The 22533-nt window shown below is 44.6% G+C and overlaps 1 protein-coding gene across 1 annotated transcript in view; it reads left to right on the forward strand.

Annotated features, from left to right (window-relative positions):
• Positions 1-22533, forward strand: part of SEC24D (SEC24 homolog D, COPII component) — a 377092-nt gene that overhangs the window by 142424 nt on the left and 212135 nt on the right. Inside the window, exons 7-8 of the mRNA XM_086961445.1 lie at positions 1138-1249; positions 12532-12659. Of these exons, the coding sequence (XP_086817571.1) occupies positions 1138-1249; positions 12532-12659 (240 nt within the window). The remainder of the gene's footprint in view (positions 1-1137; positions 1250-12531; positions 12660-22533) is intronic.

Genomic DNA, 22533 nt, shown 5'->3' on the forward strand with positions numbered 1-22533 from the left:
TCTTCAACAGCCTGCAGAGCGTCCACTTGGGATGGGCCCAAAATTGCAGCGCCATAGGTAGCTACAGACACTGATTTCGCCAGATATATTTCCACCATTTCCTTACTCTGTTTCTTTCCCAAATGTGTGCTGCTATACTCTTTTTCATAAGATTCGCCTTATGAGCCACCATTGCAGACCAGTTTAATTAAGAATCAAAGATAATTCCCAGATACATAAAGCTTTCCTCTTGTTCAGACTTTCTGACTCACGCACCTATCCGTTCAGCCGGCAGTTGTGCAGTTGCCACCTGAAAAAGTCTGTGTGAGTTTGAAAACGCATGTGTGATACATACTTATATTTTATTTCGAGTTAGTCTAAAGTAATTTTGCTCTTGCTGAAAAGGCACTTTGCATGTGTTTATCTGACGTACTCATACAAATGGCTTTGTGATTGAGGCTTTGATCTTTTAGACTGAGGGCCTGATCACAATTGAAACCGTAATCTGGTTTTAGCTGTGAACTCCTGTTTCAGGCCGAAACGGGATTCCAAAAATGTTTACCTGCACGTTGGATTAAGGGGCACGGTAGAGCCGGCGCACAGCTCCAGCTGCCAAAAGCAGATGGAGTTAATGTTCGTCAAATGGCCGTATAATGGTAAAAATATTCATGCACATTCGGTAAATGTTATGTTATGTTATGTTATTTATTCTTTTGTATAGCGCAACGGTTACTCAAAAAGAGTGTCCCGGCGCTTTAGGTAAGGAGAGCTGATTTCAGCATAACACAACACAGATAAAAAGGTTGAAAAGCAAACAGACAAAAAGAGAGGAACTGCTAGCAAACCTATTAGCAAACAAATTAGCATCCCACCTGTTATTCCCCATTGTCGAACTAAAAACTCAGGATTGCATGGGTGATACTGTACACTTCAGTAATTTCGGATGCCGAGCACCCATCTTGCCATTAGTGTGCAACTCCTGATGCGATATCAAAGGTTAAAAGCTGGTTGATTTGCATTCTAAATGAATTAAGTATGAAGGGAAGGTAGGTATTCTGCAGATGGGTTTGTCATCTGCATTTGATTATTATAATAGTCTCTTGGTAAAACAAATTTGGTAAAAATGTTCAATCGTCTTCTTTTTTTCCCCTGAATTAGATTCAAGTTATCGAAAATGATAAACAGTGCCGCTCAGGTCAAGTCTTTACAACACACCTCCGGGGACAAGTCCCTCCTCTCGTGACTACAGATTGTGTAATCCAAGACCAAGGTAATTAACAATGTGAAATGAATGCTTGCTTAGTAGCCAGTTTATCAATAAAAGTGAATGTAGTTGGACTTATTTTTGTGAATTGCAAATAGCAACAAATTAAAAAGTAACAACTGGAGTCTGTTTTGAGTTATCATGATTATCTATTCGTCCTTTGACTAGTGCACAAGTGACAACTCAACAAGTAGAAAACAAACTAGTTTCCTTAAAAGATGACATTTGGGTTCATAATTTGCACTCCCACAAGAAAATCCACAACACACCCCCTAAATGCACTGTTCATGACCTTGTACATGATGTGACCGATGACATCACTGGTAACTTTCAGTATAACCTTAACATTGATATTATTACAATTTACGGTGCAAAAATGAGTTCAATATGTTTTCTTTTTTGGAATATGTGTTATTTAATTATGCATCTAGTATAATGGGGTGACCCAGTGCCCCTCAGAACCTGGGTGTAGAGAAAGTGGAGAAATATTGGTTCTGTCGGGTTCGCACTCTTTTGGGTCAAAACGTTGACGTGCTTGTCAAAATCCTGACCCTATTCTCTCTGCTCCATGTGAAAAGGAAATTTAAATCCCAAGTGGTCCTGAGATTGATGTTTCTAGGGACAGATGACCTTTGAATGACCATTTTTTAACCATCTATGCAGCACTGTATATATCTTGCTCACAATTAGCACTTTTCTTGCACCTTTGTCACTATATCACTTGCGCCGTTCTGAATAATTGTTTTGTTCAATAATCGTGACTGCCTTTCAGTGCCATTTCTACACCATAACATGTAAAAAGAATATAGGGCTAGATGTAGGTTATTGTAATTTACCGATTCGGAAAAAAAACGAATTTTACCGATTCGGTATTTTCGAATCGGTAAATGCAATGTAGATAAAAAGTCGGTAAAAAAAATACTGAATCGTTAAGATTCGGTATTTACCGATTCGGTAATTGGAGGCCCATAGGAATGAATCGGTAAATCAGTAAATACTGATTCGGTAAAATAGGGAAAGAGTCAAGGGTGGCATGGTGTCACTTTGACACCTTGTTGCACCCCTGAATAGTGCTGGTATGCACATGTGGCATACATACATGCCCTATGGGCATGTATGTCTGTCACATGGCACAGGTGTAAATGCACAGATTTGCATTTACAGAGGAATTCCTTATTTACCACCAACTAATAGTTGGTGGTAAATAATAAACCCTTAAAGCAAAAAAGCACTCTTTAAAGTGCTTCCTACATCTCATTTACCGATTCGGTAAATACCAAATCGGTAAATGATGATTCGGTTAATACCGAATCGGTAAATACCGATTCGTTATTTACCGAATCGGTAAATATACTACCTACATCTGAAAAGGCTATTACCGGTGGGTAACGGCCGATTTCGGCCGTTACCGACCGGTAATAGCCTTCCTACATCTGGCCCATAGTGATTAATCCCTCAAAACATTCTTTTGATTTATTCATGCTTGGTGTGTCTCCTTGTTCTTCTTTTCTCCATTGACTGTTATTACGCAAATGTTTGAGTAATTGTTTCCTCCCTATTGTTTATTAATCAGTAAAGTATTTCTGTACCCAACAGAACCAACATTTCTCCACATTGTTATTTAATTATGTTTTTAAGTTGTTATTTTGTTATAAGTGTTGTAGATTAATCAGCAGTCCATGTGGTGGGAGAGTTGTGTTTTTTGCAAAATCTGATCTTAATTGGACACTGGCTTAAATTTAGAAGCCAAAAATGGAGAGAAATCCAATCTGTAATCACTAATGCTCTGCTATCCCATGTTCCTACACTTCTCCCAATAAAAATGGTACCCCAATTGTGTGGTTGGGACTAACACGTGCGACACGAAAGACCCCAGAACACACCATGGACATTAACTTTCAGGCATAAAAAAGAATATTGTTTGACGATGTGGGTAGCTGAAGAATCTGAGCTCGGCCACCATCCAGGGAAACATAACAGACCCGGACATTTCTGAAAACTGGACTGCCATGGGAGTCCAGGGTGGTATGGATCCCACTATGTTTTCTTACCTACATTGCCCTGCAAACGACGGTGGGGGGGGGGGGGGGGGGGGTGGTGATCGCGGCGCTGCGGTGCTCGTGACGAGACCAGGCTGTCATTAGTCACGGTGGAGCTGTGCTCATGACGGCCTGGTCTCGTCACGACCCCGCCCACTGATTAATTCACCTGCACAGGGGAATTAACTGCGAGTGGGCGGAGCGGCGCCGTTATGACCAGACCAGGCCATCATGAGCACAGCTCAACTGTGACTCATGATGGCCTGGTCTCGTCATGAGCACACAAGGGGTTAAATACATTCAACATGTTTTGGATCCCAAAGCAATATCTAAATATATTCCATATCCATTTCAAATGGGCATTTACCCTCACTGCTAGGATATTTTCCATGTAACTTTTTAAGACAAACTGTCCATTTCAAATTTCTGTTGTATCTTAACACTATTGTATTCTAATAAATAATTGAGAACCAAAATGAGCTTGTGCTTTACCGTGGCAGATTACTTCTTGTTAATATAATCACGGTTTTAGGACTGTCTCTCAAACTCCTTATTTCTTTGTGGAGGATCCTAGGATTTTTGTCTTGTCGTCATTAGTTGTTAACAAAGTGACAAAACAAGTGAAGGGCATTCATTTTCCTCTGTAGCTCCAGAGATGTATGAGCCAGCATTACAAGGTCATTAACATAAAAATCTGCTCACACGACTATCTCCTATTTTAGGTGAGAATGAACAAGATCAGTCACCTGCACCCTCATATTCATATGGAGAAGTTGTAATACTTTCAAAAGGCCAAGTTGTATATTACATGTTGAACGCTGCTCTGAAATCCAGAAAGCAAACTATCCTGTTTGCTCTGCGGTTCTCTGAGCGACTTCTCACTAAGTTCGACAGTGAGACAGTGCTCGATGTTTGAATGTCTATGGTTGAAGTTTGCTTGTCTAATTGGAATTATTTTTCTCTCAGAGGCAAAGTAATTTAGACAATACTTGGTGAAGAGTTAAGTAATTGCATCCATAAAGATATGAACTGATAACAAGTGGGCTTGAGAATTGGTTTGATTATGGCCCCCCTCCTTAAATAGTCGGTGAAAAAAGGACAGAGCTGGATCACCCACTAGTTGATGCAAGTGTTTTCAGATTACCCCACGGCACTGTATACTGCTGAAACATTTTGGACATTCAAATGCGAGTATACATTTAACAGTCAAATAAATGTGGAAAACTACCCATTGCTGCTTCATTTAGATAGAAAACAAAATAAATACAGAATAAATGAGCAAAAAATAAATATGGATAAATACAGACGGAAATTTTGAAAAAATTAATACCATAAAACCGTGAGCCCTGAATATAAAGTACAAAAGAAACATGTTTGATCATAAAAATAGTTTTAGCAAATGTAACTAGGCATAAAACAATCCTGGCTGTTGGCCACTGGTAAATACTACAATATCTAGAACAATACACCTGGAAGGGTGGTGTATGCAAGATAGCAGCAATTGAAGCAATCCAGTGTTTACAAAGACCAAGTGGGCAATATTATTAAAATGAGAAAAATAATATAAACAGTAAAATCCTTTTTCAAGTACACATATGCCTTGCAACCTAATCTCATATTTAATGGACCATCAACATGAATTTCATCCACACTGTGAGGAGAACGTTCTATGGATGAACACAAAAACTTGATGAGTTCTGTACAACGACTTTGGAGTGGGTTCTTCTGACCATCCTTCTTGATGAGATCCTTCTGTTCCATAGCTACTGTCTGGAAATGAGGGAATTTCAGTGTTCTACTCTAATCCTTGTTAATGCCCTTCTAACTTTACTGGTGGCCCTTGGATTAGTTACTCCGGGCCAGAGGTACTGGGAGAGATAATGGGAATCTCTTGATTATATATTTAATCTTAATGAAGGTCTTTAATTTTTGTCTCTAAAACTTAATAAGTACCAACACAATAACGAGAAAAAACAATAACTAACAATGTCAAGAGGGTTCATTGTGGAGTTCCAAATGTCCACGAGAAGGAGCTCCTGTTAGGACGAGGGGTATGCTATTTTTAGGGCGACAGGCACCTTGCGAATTGGGGTTGACAGGTAGTTTGAGACTGTCTTGCAGGGGGGGCCGGGGAAGGGGAGAGTTTGAGTTACCATGTCACTGGCACGTTTGTCTCACAAACTTGGGTCTGATGCAGACATCAGTTGTGGCTGGATGTCGCATGACTCACCAGACTTTTCCTTCAGTGTCTCATTGAGCCATGCCCCCGCAAGGTATGCGGGAGGTAGGCTAACTTTTATGTCTTGGAACATAAATGGCCTGAGGAGTAAAATTAAGAGAGGGATCATTCTGGAATTGGGTTGCCATAGTCTGGACATTGTGTTGTTAAAAGAAACTCTGAAAAGGACTGGAATTAGGATGTTGGACGCACAAGGGTATAGAATGTCTGCTCATGCAGGTTTCACCTCAGACTCAAGGGGAATAGGGATTATTTTTTTTAAATTACACCTTTCACTCCGCAGTGTACATCGGGTTTACAGTCAGGGGATATATGTGGCCCAGTGGGGCACCTGGAATGGGATCAACATAAATGTGTATGAGCTGTATGTTCCACCTACGTTGAAGGTGCAAACCCTGACAGAATTGGGGGGATGTGTTGCTCCAGTTCCTGGAGGGTTTCTTATACTGGAGGGGACCTCAACCATATCCTTGATGCGGAGATACATCACAATCCCCCTGGATGAAGAGGGCCCCCACAGCTTGGTTTGGCGGGCTCTCTGGAGGCCATGCGATTGGGGGACATCTGGCGGATTCTTAACCCTGGGAAGAAACAATTCACACATACTACTCAGGCCCCATCATACCTCCAATATAGATTATTGCCTCACTGCGTATGCATCCTTGGGAGATTTCGGAGGAGCCAAGATTAAGGCTTGAGAAATATCAGACCATGCACCTCTTTGGGTGGAATTCCAGGGTCCTATATTGAGGGTAGGGGTGGATGGAAAAGAGACCTGTGGTACCTAAGGAACGAGGGGATCATGGCAACATAAGGGAGGGCACAAAGCTGTACTTCCAGGAAAATGTGGTTATGGTGGAGTCAGTGGTCACGTTGTGGGAGGCCTATAAGGCCGTCCTGCCGGGTCAGGTCATGTCGCTGATAGTGCGAAAGAAAAGGAGGAAAAGGGAATGGGTGGAAAGGCTTGAGGAGGAAATATTAGAACAGGACACTGATGGGGTGACCCCCCTTATGCCCGCGCAACATAATAAGGTTCGACTCAAGCAAAAGTAGTATAGAGATCTGGCAGAAAATACAGCCTGCATCTTTGCTCGGGCCACCCAAAAAAGAGATTGTGTGAGATGGGCGATAAGGCGGGGCGGCTACTGCCCTGGTTGGGTGCAGGAGAGTGAGAGAAGCTGGGTCCATTAATGGGGGACTGGGACACGGGTGTGTCAGGGGCAATGGGGACATTGTAGAGGGATTTACCTACTACTATGCCTTATATAGTAAGTTCACCATGAGATCCGAAATGGATATTGGAGAGTTCTTCAGGGATATCAAGGTACAGAAGCACTGGGCTGAGGCGCAACATTCAAAAGAGATTTTTTGTTCCTGTTATGTGAAAAGCAGATTTAATTTGCTAAGTTTGTCATTAAGAGAAAGGGTCTAGCTTCAGTAGGGTCAAACTATCTATACCCATGTAAATTAGAGACACATAAGGCAAAGTGGACAACTGAACCAATGAATAGATTGAAACCTTAAGTAAATATACCAAGCAAACAATAATTATATAAAAAAAGATCCAAGAATTCGAACCGGGTTACAATCTAAAACATAATCAATAAAAAGAATTAAAAGGTTTAAAAACAACCACCATCAGTGGCAATACAATGGATATCTCAAGCAGTCAAAGTAAAAACAGTAGACGCAGCGTTTCGGTGCTTTTTGGTTCTTGACACCTTCTTCAGGACATTAAAACATTTGACTCCGTATCTGTGATTTTGACAGGAATTCTTTGAAGCGTTTCAAATGATTTCCAATCTGTTACGACTTTCTCAGGAATTTCATGTTTCCCTTAGTCTCTAATCACAGAACTAGAATCTTCTGTGTGCACGGAGGGGCCACCGTTAGTTGTGCAGGAGGAGTAGTTTTCTTAGATCTTTAGACCCGATTATATGTAGGGTGGTTCTTATTATGCTCTGTGCTTCATTGGCATAATATAAATTTTGATGATTATTAAGATCCTCTCTTCATGGATGGAAGAAGAAATCTTGTGTTAAAATTGCGGCCTCCCTGCTCCTCCGTGCTCGCGTCTTCATGGGGCAACATGACATGAAGACAGATATTTGCGTAGAGGAGATCATACTGTGTATCTGGGACATTTAGACAGGGAAAGCTCAGTGTCTGAATGTCCTACCAGCGCAGCTCTATAGAACAATGGCAAGCAATGTGGCCCCACATCTGTGTATCAAGTTTAGAGCCGCTAGGCATCATGGTAGCCTTCCGCGCGACCAAAGGTTAGCCCCCATTGTAGTGATCCATAAGGAGGGCAAACACCATGCGGCCTGTGCCTCCTACAGGCCAAACTCACTTCTGAATATGGGGTGTAAAATTCTCGCCAAGCTCCTGCCCAACCATTTAATGAGTTATACAGACGATGATACATCCTGATCAGTCGGGCTATATGCCGAACAGAGAGACTCAATTGAATCTCAGGCAGTTATGCTCTTACATCGAGGATACCTGGGCAGGGACTGAATCATCAATGGTCCTATCACTGGACGCGGCCAATACTTTCGACAGTTTAGAGTGGGAGTTTTTGGGGGTGTTCATGTGTTCTGGAAAGGGTGTGCCTTGGTCCGAACTATGTTGAATGGGTCCGATTCCTTTATAGCGAACCATTGACGCAGATGAGAGTTAGTGGGGTGCAATCGAGTCCGTTCGAGCTTCACTGGGCCACCAGGCAGGGGTACCCATTATCACAGATACTATTCACCCTGACACTGGAGCCCTTGGTGTGCTGTGTGGGTGCCGACCGCTTCTGGATGATCTGGATGGATGGGAGGATAGATCTTCCTATATGCCGATGATAGCCTTCTGTACATGTTTAGTCCTGAATTCTCCCTCCCAAGGCTATTCCATATTTTCCATCTTTATGGGACCTACTCAGGATTCAAGATTAAGGGTGGAAAATCTCAACTCTACTCCCTGTGTGCATGGACCGCGGGGCAGAGCCTCCCAGAGGGGCTAGTGGTGGGGGAAGTGGGCTATAAATATCTTGGCCTCTACATTACCAAGTGACCTGAACCTTTTATCTCAGTTAACCTTTACTCTGTGACTGAACGATTTCGAGCAGATGTGCAACATTGGCGATCGCTCCTGTTGCCGCTACTTGTGAGAGCTGCAATGTATAAAATGGTTGTCCTGCCAAATATCCTGTATGTGCTACAAAATATGCTGTATCGCGTTCCACCCGAGTTTTTGGGAGGGTCAGCCAAACAGTTCGGCAGGCTTTTTGGGATGGGGATGGCCACGATAGTGCTTACCAAACTCACTGGGGATGGTATGATGGTGACTTTGCCCTCCCTGATTTGGCTTCCCAACTGATAATTCTTAATGAGTGGGCTTTCACCATCAGCCAGAGCCCTCGATCAGAGGGGATCATAGGGCGTTGGGTCCTTGGGGCTGCTTGGGTGCATTATACTCCAGGGGGGTGCAGGCCTCTTCCGCCTTTGACGAGGGTACTGCCTCCATTTGGTGGACGGCTAATAGGTTCCTAGGTTGGCAGGGAAGGCTCATGCGATCCAATCTGGGGTTTTCAGTGGCTAAGCGCAATGTTGTTCGTATTGGAGAGCAACTGATCTACAGAGTGTGGAGCAGTGGCAAAAGTATATGGATTGGTGTAGAGTGGCGGAGCTGGCAGGTTTATGAAGGCAGGAGATGCCCCTGTAAATGGGAGAAGATCTGGAGACTGTCGGGGAGCTATTGGTGCCTTACTTATGGCTAGTTTGAACTTGAAACCATGGCTACAGGGTTGAAGATCACGGGTCACTTGTACCCTTTGTTTGTGAAGGGGGCTTTCGGGTTGGACTGGCATTACCAGGGAGTTTAACAGCTATGTTGCTGTGGTATCCTGCGAGATGCGTCGTGCATGGAGATTTGTTTGTGCTTTTCTACAAAATAAAATAGTTTAAAAAAAAAACAATAAATGACAAATTGCTGCGGATTTGCATGGGATCTCCCTGTCATTAAATTAAAGGTGGAAAACATTTAAAAATATGTTTATACCTTTAAAATACATTTGTTCATTGGACGCATGTTTAAAAGCTTCATGAGTATCTAGGATCTTAAAATAAAAGAGATACATTTTTAATTCTAACATTGATTAGTGCAGGGTACAAGTGTAGAATATGTAACCTGTTTTGGATTCCAAAATGAGGCCCTCATTACCTTTATAAATGACCTTAATACACATATTCTTTCCTGTTAACTAATGGCCATTAGTTGTAATTCAGAAAGTAGGAATACATTGATTGTTTATTGACAACATGAATAACTTATTTTGTTTTCAAACCATAGATCAGATGCACCATTGTTCATTTATTTTGTGTCTCTCCATCTCAAAAAATCAGCAACAGACAAACAAACCTTTATCTATATGTTCACACTAAAGCTCATTACTAAATTAGATGTGCGTGTACTTGCAACAATGTTCTTTGTGGTTATGAAGCTGGAGGCTTCTTAAATATACAATCATACGTAGGTTTTATGTTTTTGAATTTAATGAAGTACACTTGAATGCCACTTTTACACCATGCTGCAGTCATCAGAATCCTGCTCATGCAGAGCGTAAGACTTACAATAAAGTCAGCTTTGCTACGAATTATGATTTTGATCTATGCTAGGACGACTCATGTTAGTTTGGTACTAGACACACATGGTGTAAAATTCACAATCTGGTTAGGTCAGTTTGGTGGCTCCATTTCTAGACCATGTTGGAAAAATTGCTTGGCTCATAGCCCTGGAATCAGCAAGGGAGCCACCAACATTACTCCTTCATTTTCAATTACAGTGTTCCCTGTTTGTGTGTGGACCCACCCTTTCTCTGTAGCCCTCACAGCATATTTCAATGAGTCAGCCACTGTTTAGCCTCTGTGTCCCTTTACTTTCCAATACTGCAACCCCATGCTAAATAGACCCGCAGCAAGGTTCTGTCTGCTACATTCAATCAATCAATCAAAGCATTTATAGAGCGCACTACTCACCCGTGAGGGTCTCAAGGTGCTATGGATGGGGGGGGGGGGTGCTGCTACTGCTCGAAGCTCCAGGTCTTGAGGTGCTTTCTGAGGCTGAGATGGTTCTTGGTCAGTCGTAGGTGAGTGGGGAGGGAGTTCTAGGTCTTCGCTGCCAGGTAGGAGAATGATCTTCCTCCAGAGGTGGTTCTGCGAATTCGTGTGGGCGTTTCTGTAGTCCAGTCGGCTGATGACGAGGGCATGGGTGACTGTTCTTCTGGTTTCTGTGGGAATCCACCGGAAGATCTTTCGAAGCATTCTCAGGGTGTTGAAGCATGAGGATGAGACGGCGTTGACTTGTTTGGTCATCGTGAGGGAGGAGTCCTGGATGAAACCCAGGTTGCGTGCGTGGTCCGTGGGTGTCGGTGCAGTTCCCAGCGCCGAGGGCCACCAAGAGTTATCCCAGGCAGATGGTGATTGTCCGAGGATGAGGACTTCCGTCTTGTCTGAGTTAAGCTTGAGACGGCTGTTCTTCATCCAGTCTGCTACTTATTTCATCCCTTCCTGGAAGTTGGTTTTGGCGGTGGCTGGGTCATTGGTGAGGGATAGTATCAGCTGGGTGTCGTCGGCGTAGGAGATGATGTTGATGTTGTGTTTTCGTGCGATGGTGGCGGGGGGGCTCATGTAGATATTGAAGAGTGTTGGGCTGAGTGAGGATCCTTGACGAACGCCGCAGATGATCTTGGTGGCCGCGGATCGGAAGGGGGGATGCAGACTCTCTGGGTTCTTCCGGAGAGGAAGGAGATGATCCGTTCCAGGGCCTTTCCTTGGATTCCAGTGTTGCTGAGGCGCTGTATTAGTGTGCGGTGGCATACGGTGTCGAAGACTGCTGAGAGGTCCAGGAGGATGAGGGCAGTTGTTTCCCCGTTGTCTATCAGGGTTCTGATGTCATCTGTGGCTGCGACGAGGGCGGTCTCGGTGCTGTGGTTGGCTCGGAATCTGGACTGGGAAGGGTCGAGCGAGTTGTTGTCCTCGAGGAAAGCAGTCGGCTGTTTGTTGACGGTCTACCCAATGACTTTAGCTGGGAAGGGGAGAAGAGAGATGGGACGGAAGTTCTTGAGGTCCTTTGGGTCTGCTGTGGGTTTCTTCAGGAGGGCGTTGATCTCTGCGTGTTTCCAGCTTTCAGAGAAGGTCGCTGACGTGAAGGAGCTTTTTATGACGTTCCGCAGGTGTGGTGCGATGTTGGAGATTGTTGAAGATGTGGTGGGGGCATGGGTCGGAGGGGGAGCCGGAGTGGATGGTGCTCATGACGTGGGTGATGTCATCATTGTTGATAGGGTTCCAGTAGTTTATGGTGTTGCTGGGGGTCGTTGGCTTGGTGTCCTGAGGTGGGGTTTGGGGTCCGAAGCTGTCGTGTATGTCTGCAATTTTGCGGTGGAAGAACGTGGCGAGGGAGTTGAAAAGGTCTTGCGAAGGGCTGATGTTGTTGTTGTTGTTGTTGTTGGGGTTGGAGAGCTCTTTGACGATGCTGAAGAGTTCCTTGCTGTTATGGGTGTTGTTGTCCAGTCGTTCTCTTGGTGGTCCGGATCTGCTGGTGGTATTCGTGAGTGGCGGCTTTAAGGGCTGTCATGTTTTCTGTTGTTCGTTCTTGGCGGCAGGTCTTTTCGAGTGTTCGGCAGGTTCTCTTTGCGGTTTTGAGGGCATCTGTGCATTACTGCTACTCCTGAGTCCACCAAGTTTGAAGCCTGCGGATCCCATACTTATCTACAGTGGTGTGTCAACAATTGGTCATCCATTCAAACTAATACCAATATTTGTTCTTATTTGTTGGAATAGTAAGTCTTCACCTTCTTACTTGTTTAGTAAGAACACACTTGGTGGGGCTAATATTAATGCCCAGAGGAAACTGAGATGGAATTTGAGGTAAAGTAAACCATTTTGACCCATCAGTATTTTTTCTGACTTTAACAAAGTTGTATTCAAACAATATTTCTCAAACTTTTCCAAACTTTTCAGGTAATGCAAGCCCTCGCTACATTCGATGCACAACATACTGCTTCCCAAGCTCATCTGACATGGCGAAGCAATCCCAGATCCCACTAGCTGCCATCATCAAGCCCTTGGCTGAGGTGCCACCAAATGAGGTGAGAGAACGTATAGCCCCACAATGCAATCATGTCTTTTAATGAAGTTCATTTTTCTGATCCTCTGTTGCACAACATGGAGATAATGGTAACCACCGCAGTTGCTTGTAGCAAAATGTTTGTTGTATCCATATCTTTGTTTTGAAAGTATAGTATTTTTATTCTTTTGTAACAAAACACAGTGGTGTGCAGCACACATTCTGCATTGGGCATACTAGATGTGGGCAGAAGGAAGAATGGTCATCTAATTGGTAGCATTGTAAGTCGTTACCATAAATAAGCAAAGAAGCATTTGAGGCAGTCGGTGTATTCTGGATCAGATAATCCTGAACACTAGACTCGTGCTCTATTTTTTCTTTTGATCAGAACAGGTTCCTCTAATTGGTTTTAGGTTTTGTAGATTATATGGAATTAATCCAAAAGATTTTATTTGTTTGGGTAGTAGATTTATCTCCAGGTGTAATAATATGTAATTCTTCCACCAATGCTCTCTGGTTTATTCACAGGGATCAAGTTAAATGTTTAGTATATATTTAGGATCTCGATAAAATCAAATAAACATTTATGCCTCTCATTAGTTGAAGTGTGTTCTTAAGATATTAATTTTCCCGCCACAAATAGTACTTCGCTCCTTCATGGCATAAGATATAATAGGTGTGCTAGCATGCAAATGTTGAGGATTTCCGAGATTGGCTCCATGCTGAAAAGGTATGGGAGTATCTATGTGACCCTTGGCTTGTCTGGACAACTGGATATTGCAGTGTGTCGGAGTAGTTGGGGTGCTGTTAAGTTCGCGCAGTGCTTGCATCAGTGGAAAGGAGCAATTATCTGGGAGTTTAATGTCTTCAGCAATGGTGCGTGAAACTTTTCACATCAAATAGTCATTGCACTTTCTATCCCCTCCCCCGCCCCCACTCCCACCCCGACTTCCTGACATTTTGGGATCTGTACCTTTATTAGGATGAATCCCCTATAACAGGGTTTCTCCTTTGTCCCTTGACCTTCTCTGAAGCCCACGTCACATTTTGGCATAGTTCGGACAGGTGAAGGATGGCACCTTCGAATGACCATGCCATTGATGCAAGGATGATCTGATTCCGGAGGAAAGATGGATTCCAGCAACATTTACTTGTACAGGGGCTACATGCCACGTGATAACATGTGCTCTGTCCCCCCAACTTCTCAATTGGATGCTTTAGTCACCATGTATTGTTTATATATTTGAAACTGTGGACTGCAGCCGTTACCCAGAACCTGGAAATTGTCTGGCAGGGCTATTACCTGTGCTTGCCATAAGTTACCAATCTGTCCAGTTTAACTGCATTTGCATTGTATTCTTGGAATGTGTTTATTGTGAATACAGCATACCTGGTGTTAGCGTGCTTATCCTGGCTACGGTTTATAAAATAATTCTATTAGCAAATAGAAATAGGCCATTATGCCTCATGCGAGTGTTTCTGAGTTAAAATCAGACCCTGAAATATAAAAAGATATCTGTAGCCTGATCTAAATTGGGATAAGTTAATTATCAAGTGGAGTTATAAATACTTTGAGTTGGGACTGCAGTTTCGATGTCCATAGCTTACACTAAATAAAGATCTCCGGTAACGCGTATTTCCCATACATGAGCTCTTGTTTTTCCTGTCTGTCTTACTTTTCAGCCTGTGAAATTCATATAACACTAAAGTCATTGAGCATAATATTGGAGGAGTTGGAAGCGGATAGCAATCCCATGTCATATGATACATCCTACCATGACATAGTAAATAATGTTGATGTCTCACCTTGCAAAATATAGACACCACCTTTTAGAATATCTATCAAGATCATCATTTGCTTTTTATCTTTGACAGACACTTCTTTGAACAATCATTTTAATGTACACCTAGTTAACTTTTTTGTACCTATTTCGTCTGACACAAATAATATGAATTCATAACTTATGTAGGTCTTAGTGGCCATACTAATGTTAATTGAGTTCTGCCTGCTATGTTTAATTCTATCCTAACAAATATTTAAATAATTTATGTAAATAAGTGTGAAGAAATAATTGGTGCAGAACTTAATCAGTGGTAAGGAGGAAGCAGACCTCTCTTGATTACTCTGAATCCTTTATTTAATCAAATGTCACCCTGATCTTTGGGTGCCTCCGCGTTTCTGCAAAGGAATTGGTTCTGGCGGCATCTCCAATTCAGGGGATCTGCAATCTGTTCTTCCTGAAAGTATCTTTCCCAGCCATGTTTTGGCACTGTGTATGGGCTCCTACCCCCTTTTCCTATTTCCTTTTCGGTTCTGAGGCTTGTAAGGTGGTAAGCCTCTGCAGGTGTACACTAGGCTCTCCTCTGTCTGTTAACTGCAGCATTGTCCCTTTCTGTTCAGCATCACAGATTGCTGTCAGCCATATGCTACCTCATCAGCCTCCTGGGTCTTCGGATGCTAAGCGAGTGGTGGCGCCAATGAAATCCTCCAGCACGCTCAGAACTGTGGCAGTCTCTTCTGCCCTCTACAGTGTGTGTGCTGCTGCATTGTCGGCTGCTGTTCCATGATGGGAAGGCACCACATTTGGCTTTGGCCTTTTATAAACATGGGCCAGATTTTACAATGATCATCTACTTTGGAGGATAGAAGTCTGAATTACCTAGGAATAAATCTTTTTTTATTTTACTTAAACTACTTGAAGAAAGAGAAATGTGTTTTATCACCAGAAATTACTCTTGCAAATCATAAAGTTATTTACTTGGCAGATTAATAACAACATTGAAAATAAAGACTTAATTTTTTTTTTAATCACTTCTAATTTTACAGAGCATCATATTAAATGTTAGGTATTTCTAATTTTGTTCATTCTGACAGTAGGGTTGGCACACTGAAAACAAATGATTTCTTGCCATAATGACTTGATGAGTGGTCTTTGGTTACAACATTTAAATATCCTCAAATTTGTTTTGTACTGCATCATTAGAATTTGGTCACTACATATGTTGAGTCCTAAATGCATCACAGTACATTTTCTCCACATGCTTCTGAGAGGTGGTGTCACTTAAGAGCATCTCTTGCAGCAGCCTTTTTCAGTGATCTAGGGCATTGTTTGACATAATCAGGAAATATAGCTTAGCCTTTCACATGATTTATTTTCAGTATGCTTCTGCTTTAGCAACAGATGCTACAAATATGCTTCACTCACACAACAGAAGAGGGAACCAAAGGTCTGTGCAAGTTTGCTTTGGAGACAGGCGACAATCTCTAAAGCAAAGGAAATACTATCACTTCATTACCATTCTCTGAAAAAAGATTCCGTTAAAGTACTACCTTTGTTCAACTTTTCCATCTACTTGTAAGAACGTAGACCCCGCTGTACTATAGTGTCTTTTCCAAGAATGTAGGTCAAATTATACTTTTGTAAATGTTTTCATCCATGATTGACTTTCTTTGTCTCCCACTGGACGATATTAAAAGATAAAACGGGTTTCCTATAAGGATTGTTTTCAAGTGATTGAATTTCTTAGAAACTTGAATAAATGCAGTATTGAAGGATGTCTTTTGTCCACTTATAAAATCAAGCCTGTTTCTGAAAACCTTGTTCCATGACAGAAGGAAACTCTACCTAGCAGGAATTTAGTGTTCATTAAAATATCACTTTGAACTGATTATCAACAAAGTTTTGGTTTTCGAAAAAAGATAACCCTTTAGATCATCTTTCATAGGGCTAACCTAGCTGAGAGGGAGACCACACTGAGAGAACAATCTGGGGCACTTAATCCCCCCCCCCCCCATATGTCAAAATATAAACCGTATTTTGTCTTTAAAAAGATTTTTCGTTAGGTTGAATGTTTCTGTGAAAAGTATAAACAAAGGTTTCCCTCTGTTCCTTATATGGATTCAGTGGAACAGAGAAGTGCATTGCGTTTGTATCAATGTGTCAAAGCTAGTGCTCAGTTTTTGTGGTTGTGTTGGAAGTGTATGACCCTTTCCACGTACAAAATCTTGCCTATTAACAAGAACCCAGCTGACACCTGAAAAAAGATATATTTGTGTCATCATTACCTTGAGACCAGACACATGGTGGAGTGTGCTTTATGAGTGTAGTAATTATTAATTATTAGTTAAATAATCAATCAGTCACAAAACTTTATTCGACTCAAGAGAGCCATATAAGTGTACATATGTCGTACGCACTTTAATGAGATAAAAACATATCGACATTAAAACGATAATAATACAACTTCATAGAAGGCTTTTAAAAACACGGACTAATATTTACTACAAATCTTAAGCATGGTAAAAATATAATCTAAATCTCCATATATAATGTCTGTAGTCCCCAGAGCGAGCAAATAAACCATCTCCAACTCATATGGCTGAGATACCCGCCACCCCCTCTCAACACAATCCCCAAGAATTGGGAAACCGGAAACCGTTCTTGAACTTTTGGAAGGCGGGAAGGGAGTCACCCTTCCCGGCCGTATTTATTTAAAATATGAAACAAAATTAAAACATTAAAATAACAGTTTCATATTATGTACAATTTCATTTCCACATTACGATGTTTGGCTAACCTTAACAGATCTCTAATACAAAGGTTCTCCTAGCCGAACTAACATCCTACAAAACATTTGACTTGAAATTGTACATCCTAACGTTAAGGGCCAACGGCAAGGTCGTAACCGGTGTCAGATCCCTAAACCAGAAATACCCCCCTCACTTGTGAGAGGAGTGACCGCACAGAGGCGTACCTCAAGTGCATCTACCAATTTCCCTTTGTACTTGACGGGGGCCCCAATAAACTCGACGCCATTTAACGGTCGTTCGAGGACTCGTGTGAGGTGTCTAAAAGGTAGCGTAAACCCCCTCCCGCACCCCACACAACTTACCCATCTGCCGTCGCAGATGTCCTGGCCCCGGGAAATTCCCCAGGAGGGGCCGTAGCCCCTCCTATCCAGGAAGGGGCCTTGACCACCTTTCCTTTCCTTCCGGCGGCCTCTCCTTAGACAGGACCGCCTCCCCGTTGAGGGGCCAATTGGCCACCTCCCCCGCGCGCTCCCATCCGTAATGGGTGACTCCCCCTCATAGGGATCTTCGAATTACTGCTCACCGATCATGACCTTACCGCCCGACCAAAATAAATACGACAAGTCTAACTAAGTTACTAAGATTACAAAGCAAACATCACTTATTACCAAGCGTGAATACTGCTCAATCCTTGTTCCAAAACTTTATTTGCGAAATATACTGAAAATAACCAATCTTTATTGCATCTTAAGAAATTTCACGATATCATCACAACCTGTAAGAAAACAGAGAAAACAAAAAGATACTATATCAACTGTATTCACAACGATCGCTGTCCTCAGGGGCTGGTGGGTGGGTCAAAATTGGCTCTTTGTTCTGTCTCGAGCTCACGTGCAGCGGGGAGGTGCAGCTTCAGAGCACAGGAACAAGAGGATGCTTTCTTGGCTTCCGCTCCTTTTATCCGTCTTCAGGGTGGGCGTGAACCCGCCCCCGCCTGCCTCCGAGGGCGTGGCCGGCCGCGTCGGTGTCTAGGCCAGCCCACTCTAGGGCGGGAAAAAGGCGCGCCCCGGCTACGCCGCTTCGGGCATACCAGCCGAGACTCGCCTCCCGCCCAAGATGGCTTCCCGGGGGGATCGAGGTACTCCACCATACGTTCGGGGGGACCGAATGGTCGCCCCTTTCCATATGGCTGAGATACCCGCCACTCCCTCTCAACACAATCCCCAAGAATTGGGAAACCGGAAACCGTTCTTGAACTTTTGGAAGGCGGGAAGGGAGTCACCCTTCCCGGCCGTATTTATTTAAAATATGAAACAAAATTAAAACATTAAAATAACAGTTTCATATTATGTACAATTTCATTTCCACATTACGATGTTTGGCTAACCTTAACAGATCTCTAATACAAAGGTTCTCCTAGCCGAACTAACATCCTACAAAACATTTGACTTGAAATTGTACATCCTAACGTTAAGGGCCAACGGCAAGGTCGTAACCGGTGTCAGATCCCTAAACCAGAAATACCCCCCTCACTTGTGAGAGGAGTGACCGCACAGAGGCGTACCTCAAGTGCATCTACCAATTTCCCTTTGTACTTGACGCGGGCCCCAATAAACTCGACGCCATGTAACGGTCGTTCGAGGACTCGTGTGAGGTGTCTAAAAGGTAGCGTAAACCCCCTCCCGCACCCCACACAACTTACCCATCTGCCGTCGCAGATGTCCTGGCCCCGGGAAATTCCCCAGGAGGGGCCGTAGCCCCTCCTATCCAGGAAGGGGCCTTAACCACCTTTCCTTTCCTTCCGGCGGCCTCTCCTTAGACAGGACCGCCTCCCCGTTGAGGGGCCAATTGGCCACCTCCCCCGCGCGCTCCCATCCGTAATGGGTGACGCCCCCTCATAGGGATCTTCGAATTACTGCTCACCGATCATGACCTTACCGCCACAGGCCGGATAGTTGACCGGCTATCCGGACCCCCCACAACACTCCTGCCTAAAGGTCATGTCATAAAGTCTTTAGCCAGGCTATCAGGTCTCCTATGAGTAACTCGTTCCCCATCCGGGACAAATGAACACCATCCCCCAAATACATACTGTCCCCTTTAATACAACCATGCGAAATAGAATGCAGTGTAGTTGAACGGAACAATCTACTCACTTTATTATTAATTTTCCTTACTGAATGATTCAGAGCAGAAACAGAAATAGCCCCCCGCCACACTTTTCGTGGGATCATATGGGACCATGCAATTGTGCACCCTGGAACTCTTCTCGCCAACCAACTTACCGTGGAAAGCATCGCCTCAAGAAGAAGTCGTCTACCAGTGGTCACCAAATCATTGCCCCCAAGATGTACTATGACTACAGACGGCGGTGACCTCGTCCGCCCTAACAAACCCTCGAAAAATGATCGAAACTGGTCAATACAGAGCCCGCCCTTTCCGTAGAAGGACACACTGTACCCGTATTCCCCAGCCACGTGAATCATGTCACCTGCTTTGAATACGTCCGCGGCACGCCTCACGTATGAGTGGCCCACGACCCACACCTCCTTTTTCACAGCCGGTAATGTCTGACCGCTGGCCCCCTGGTGTCGGGTCGACTGCACAGTCCGCCCCGCCTCGTAGGCTTGCGCAACTGAAAACCAAACAAAAACAAGAAGCGTGAGTACATCATTACAGCTTCACAACATGTGCAACCGCACATACCTCTTATAACAGTTCGAGGACCAACGCCCCACACGTTTTACTTGTTCAACATTCAGACCCCTGGCTGTAGCCTCTGTAGCAGCCCCTATCCGAAAGGAATGGGTCCCAAAGTCGCCGGGGTTCAAGCCCGCGCCCGAAATCGACATCGCAAGCACCCGCTGAAACTGAAACCTCGTCAGTGGGGTGGCGTCAGCGTGTCTTAACAAGGTCCCCCCCCATGCTGCCACCCTCTGCGCTAAATATTCCTCTACGCACACAACAGGGCACATGGAAGACCCGGGGATCCTCTGGATGATTACGCAGTCCCCGATTGCACCCTGATCGGATTTGGACCTGACAAACGAGACCGTCATTGTCTCCTCCCTGACCTGAATGTGTTCCCGGCACAGTCCCCCCATCGTATCCTGCTTGTTCTTTGCCACTAATTCGCTTACCCGCATAGCCCCATGGAATGCTAATGCAAATGCGGCTCGGAACAATACTGCTTCGTACTGGGATGAACATGTTACCGGTAGCACGGACAATAACAGGGCCAACCTATCCAGACCTATCGGGTGCCTATCGTCTACTCTGCGACCCTCAAGGCGTTGCCACCCACGTAGCGCTTTCTGCACAACGAAAGACGCTGTTGGGTCCTGGATCCCATGAGCCCTTGCCATAAAGGAAATGGCGGCCCGATGCCTCTGGGCCGTAGCTACTGACTTGCCTGCCTGATGTAAAGAGAGCAGGAATCTCACTACAAACTCTTCCTGACCCCAAAGCTCCCCCCCGGCAGTACCCAAAAAGGCCCAATAGGAACGGAACGCCCCTTCATATGCCTTCCTCGTCCTGGGTGCTAAACTCTCTCCCACGAGGTCTTGTAGTTCGGGGCACCGAGAGACCAGAGAGCTTCGGGAAAGGGTGCCGCCACCGGGTCCGCTGTGGGCAGAAAACCCCAGAAGGCCTGCATACGGAAACGAGAAAGCGCATCAGCCGCTTGGTTCATCACCCCCGGCACGTGTCGCGCCCTAAACAGTACATTCAGTTGCATGCACAACAACACAATTTCCTTGAGCAGTCTCAGAATCAATTTGCATCGTGCTGCCTGACTATTGATACACTCAACCACGGTCATGTTATCAAACCAGAACACCACAGAGTGATCCCTAAACCCTTCTGGCCATGTTTTCAAAGCCACCAGAATAGGGAACAGTTCGAGAAAAGCAATGTTACTCGTCAACCCGCACTCATGCCACCATGACGGCCATTTTTGAGCCGACCATTGTGTACCCAATATGGCGCCAAAACCCATACTCCCCGCCGAGTCTGTCCAAAGCCCCAACTCCTCGGAAGACACCGCTGGTTTGTTCCAGACAATTCGACCATTGAAATCCGCCAGGAATGCAATCCAAATGCGCATGTCCTGGCGAACCTCTGCCGAGAGTCTCGTGCGATGATGTCCTTCCTTCAAGCCGACCATGGATTGTGCAATCGAGCGGGAAAAAGGGCGCGCCATCGGCATTACTCTTAGGGCAAAATTCAACTGACCCACCACCTGTTGCAATTGATGCAGGTTTACTTTCGTTGCACGAATACATGACTCAAGGGATAACCTGAATTTTAACACTTTTTCCTTGGGTAATCGAAAACAACCTTCCACCGAGTCGAGCTCGATCCCCAGAAACTCGATCAAGGTCGAGGGACCCACAGTCTTACCTGGCGCCAATGGCACACCGAATTGATTCATTAGGACACAAAATTCATGTAAAGCCTGTCCACACTCAGAATCCCCGGCTGCCCCCAAAAACAGAAAGTCATCGAGATAGTGCATAACATGTTGAAAACCTGTCTTCCTCGTGAATACCCACTGCAGAAAACAACTGAACTTCTCGAAATAGGCACATGAAATCGAGCATCCCATTGGCATACATCTATCCATGTAATAGCGACCCTGAAACTGAAAACCAAGGAGACGCTGATCGTCTGGGTGTACCGGGAGCAACCGGAACGCTGACTCGATGTCCGATTTGGCCATCAGCGTCCCGGGCCCCAGGCGATTCAACATGGCAACGGCCTCATCGAAAGATGCGTACCGCACCGAACATACTTCCGGGTCTATCGCGTCATTCACGGAAAGACCACGTGGGGCTGACAAATTATGTATCAGCCGAAACTCACCCGGGTCCTTCTTGGGGACCACCCCTAGAGGAGAACACACAAAGTTAGCAACCGGTGGCAAATCGAATGGACCGGCAACACGACCTCGAGTCACCTCTTTCCCAATCTTTACCTGCACCACCGCCGTGTGCTGTAAGACCGACATTTGATTCTTACAGTTTGGTACCCCCTGAAAATCCCCCACTGGGATGCGGAAACCATATGAAAACCCGTTCCGTAACACCCCAGCGGAAGCATGATCCGGGTATTCGCTGAGCCAAGGAATCATTGCTATGGTATCAATCGGGGTCGGTAAAGGCGCCCCTCGGACTATATTAGACCTGTTTGGCGCCTCCCTTACCACCGTTATCACCCGTTTTGGCTCTGCACATGGACTCAGGATGGGATGGCTGCCCGCACCCCCCACACTCATGTCTGAATTTGCATGACCCCTGGGGCCTGGTACATTTGCCTCTGTTAAAATTCCAACAGATCCCCCTTTTACCTGTGTTGCCACTCGGCT

This window comes from Lissotriton vulgaris, chromosome 3_1 (genome assembly GCF_964263255.1).
Source record: "Lissotriton vulgaris chromosome 3_1, aLisVul1.2, whole genome shotgun sequence".
NCBI lineage: Eukaryota > Metazoa > Chordata > Amphibia > Caudata > Salamandridae > Lissotriton > Lissotriton vulgaris.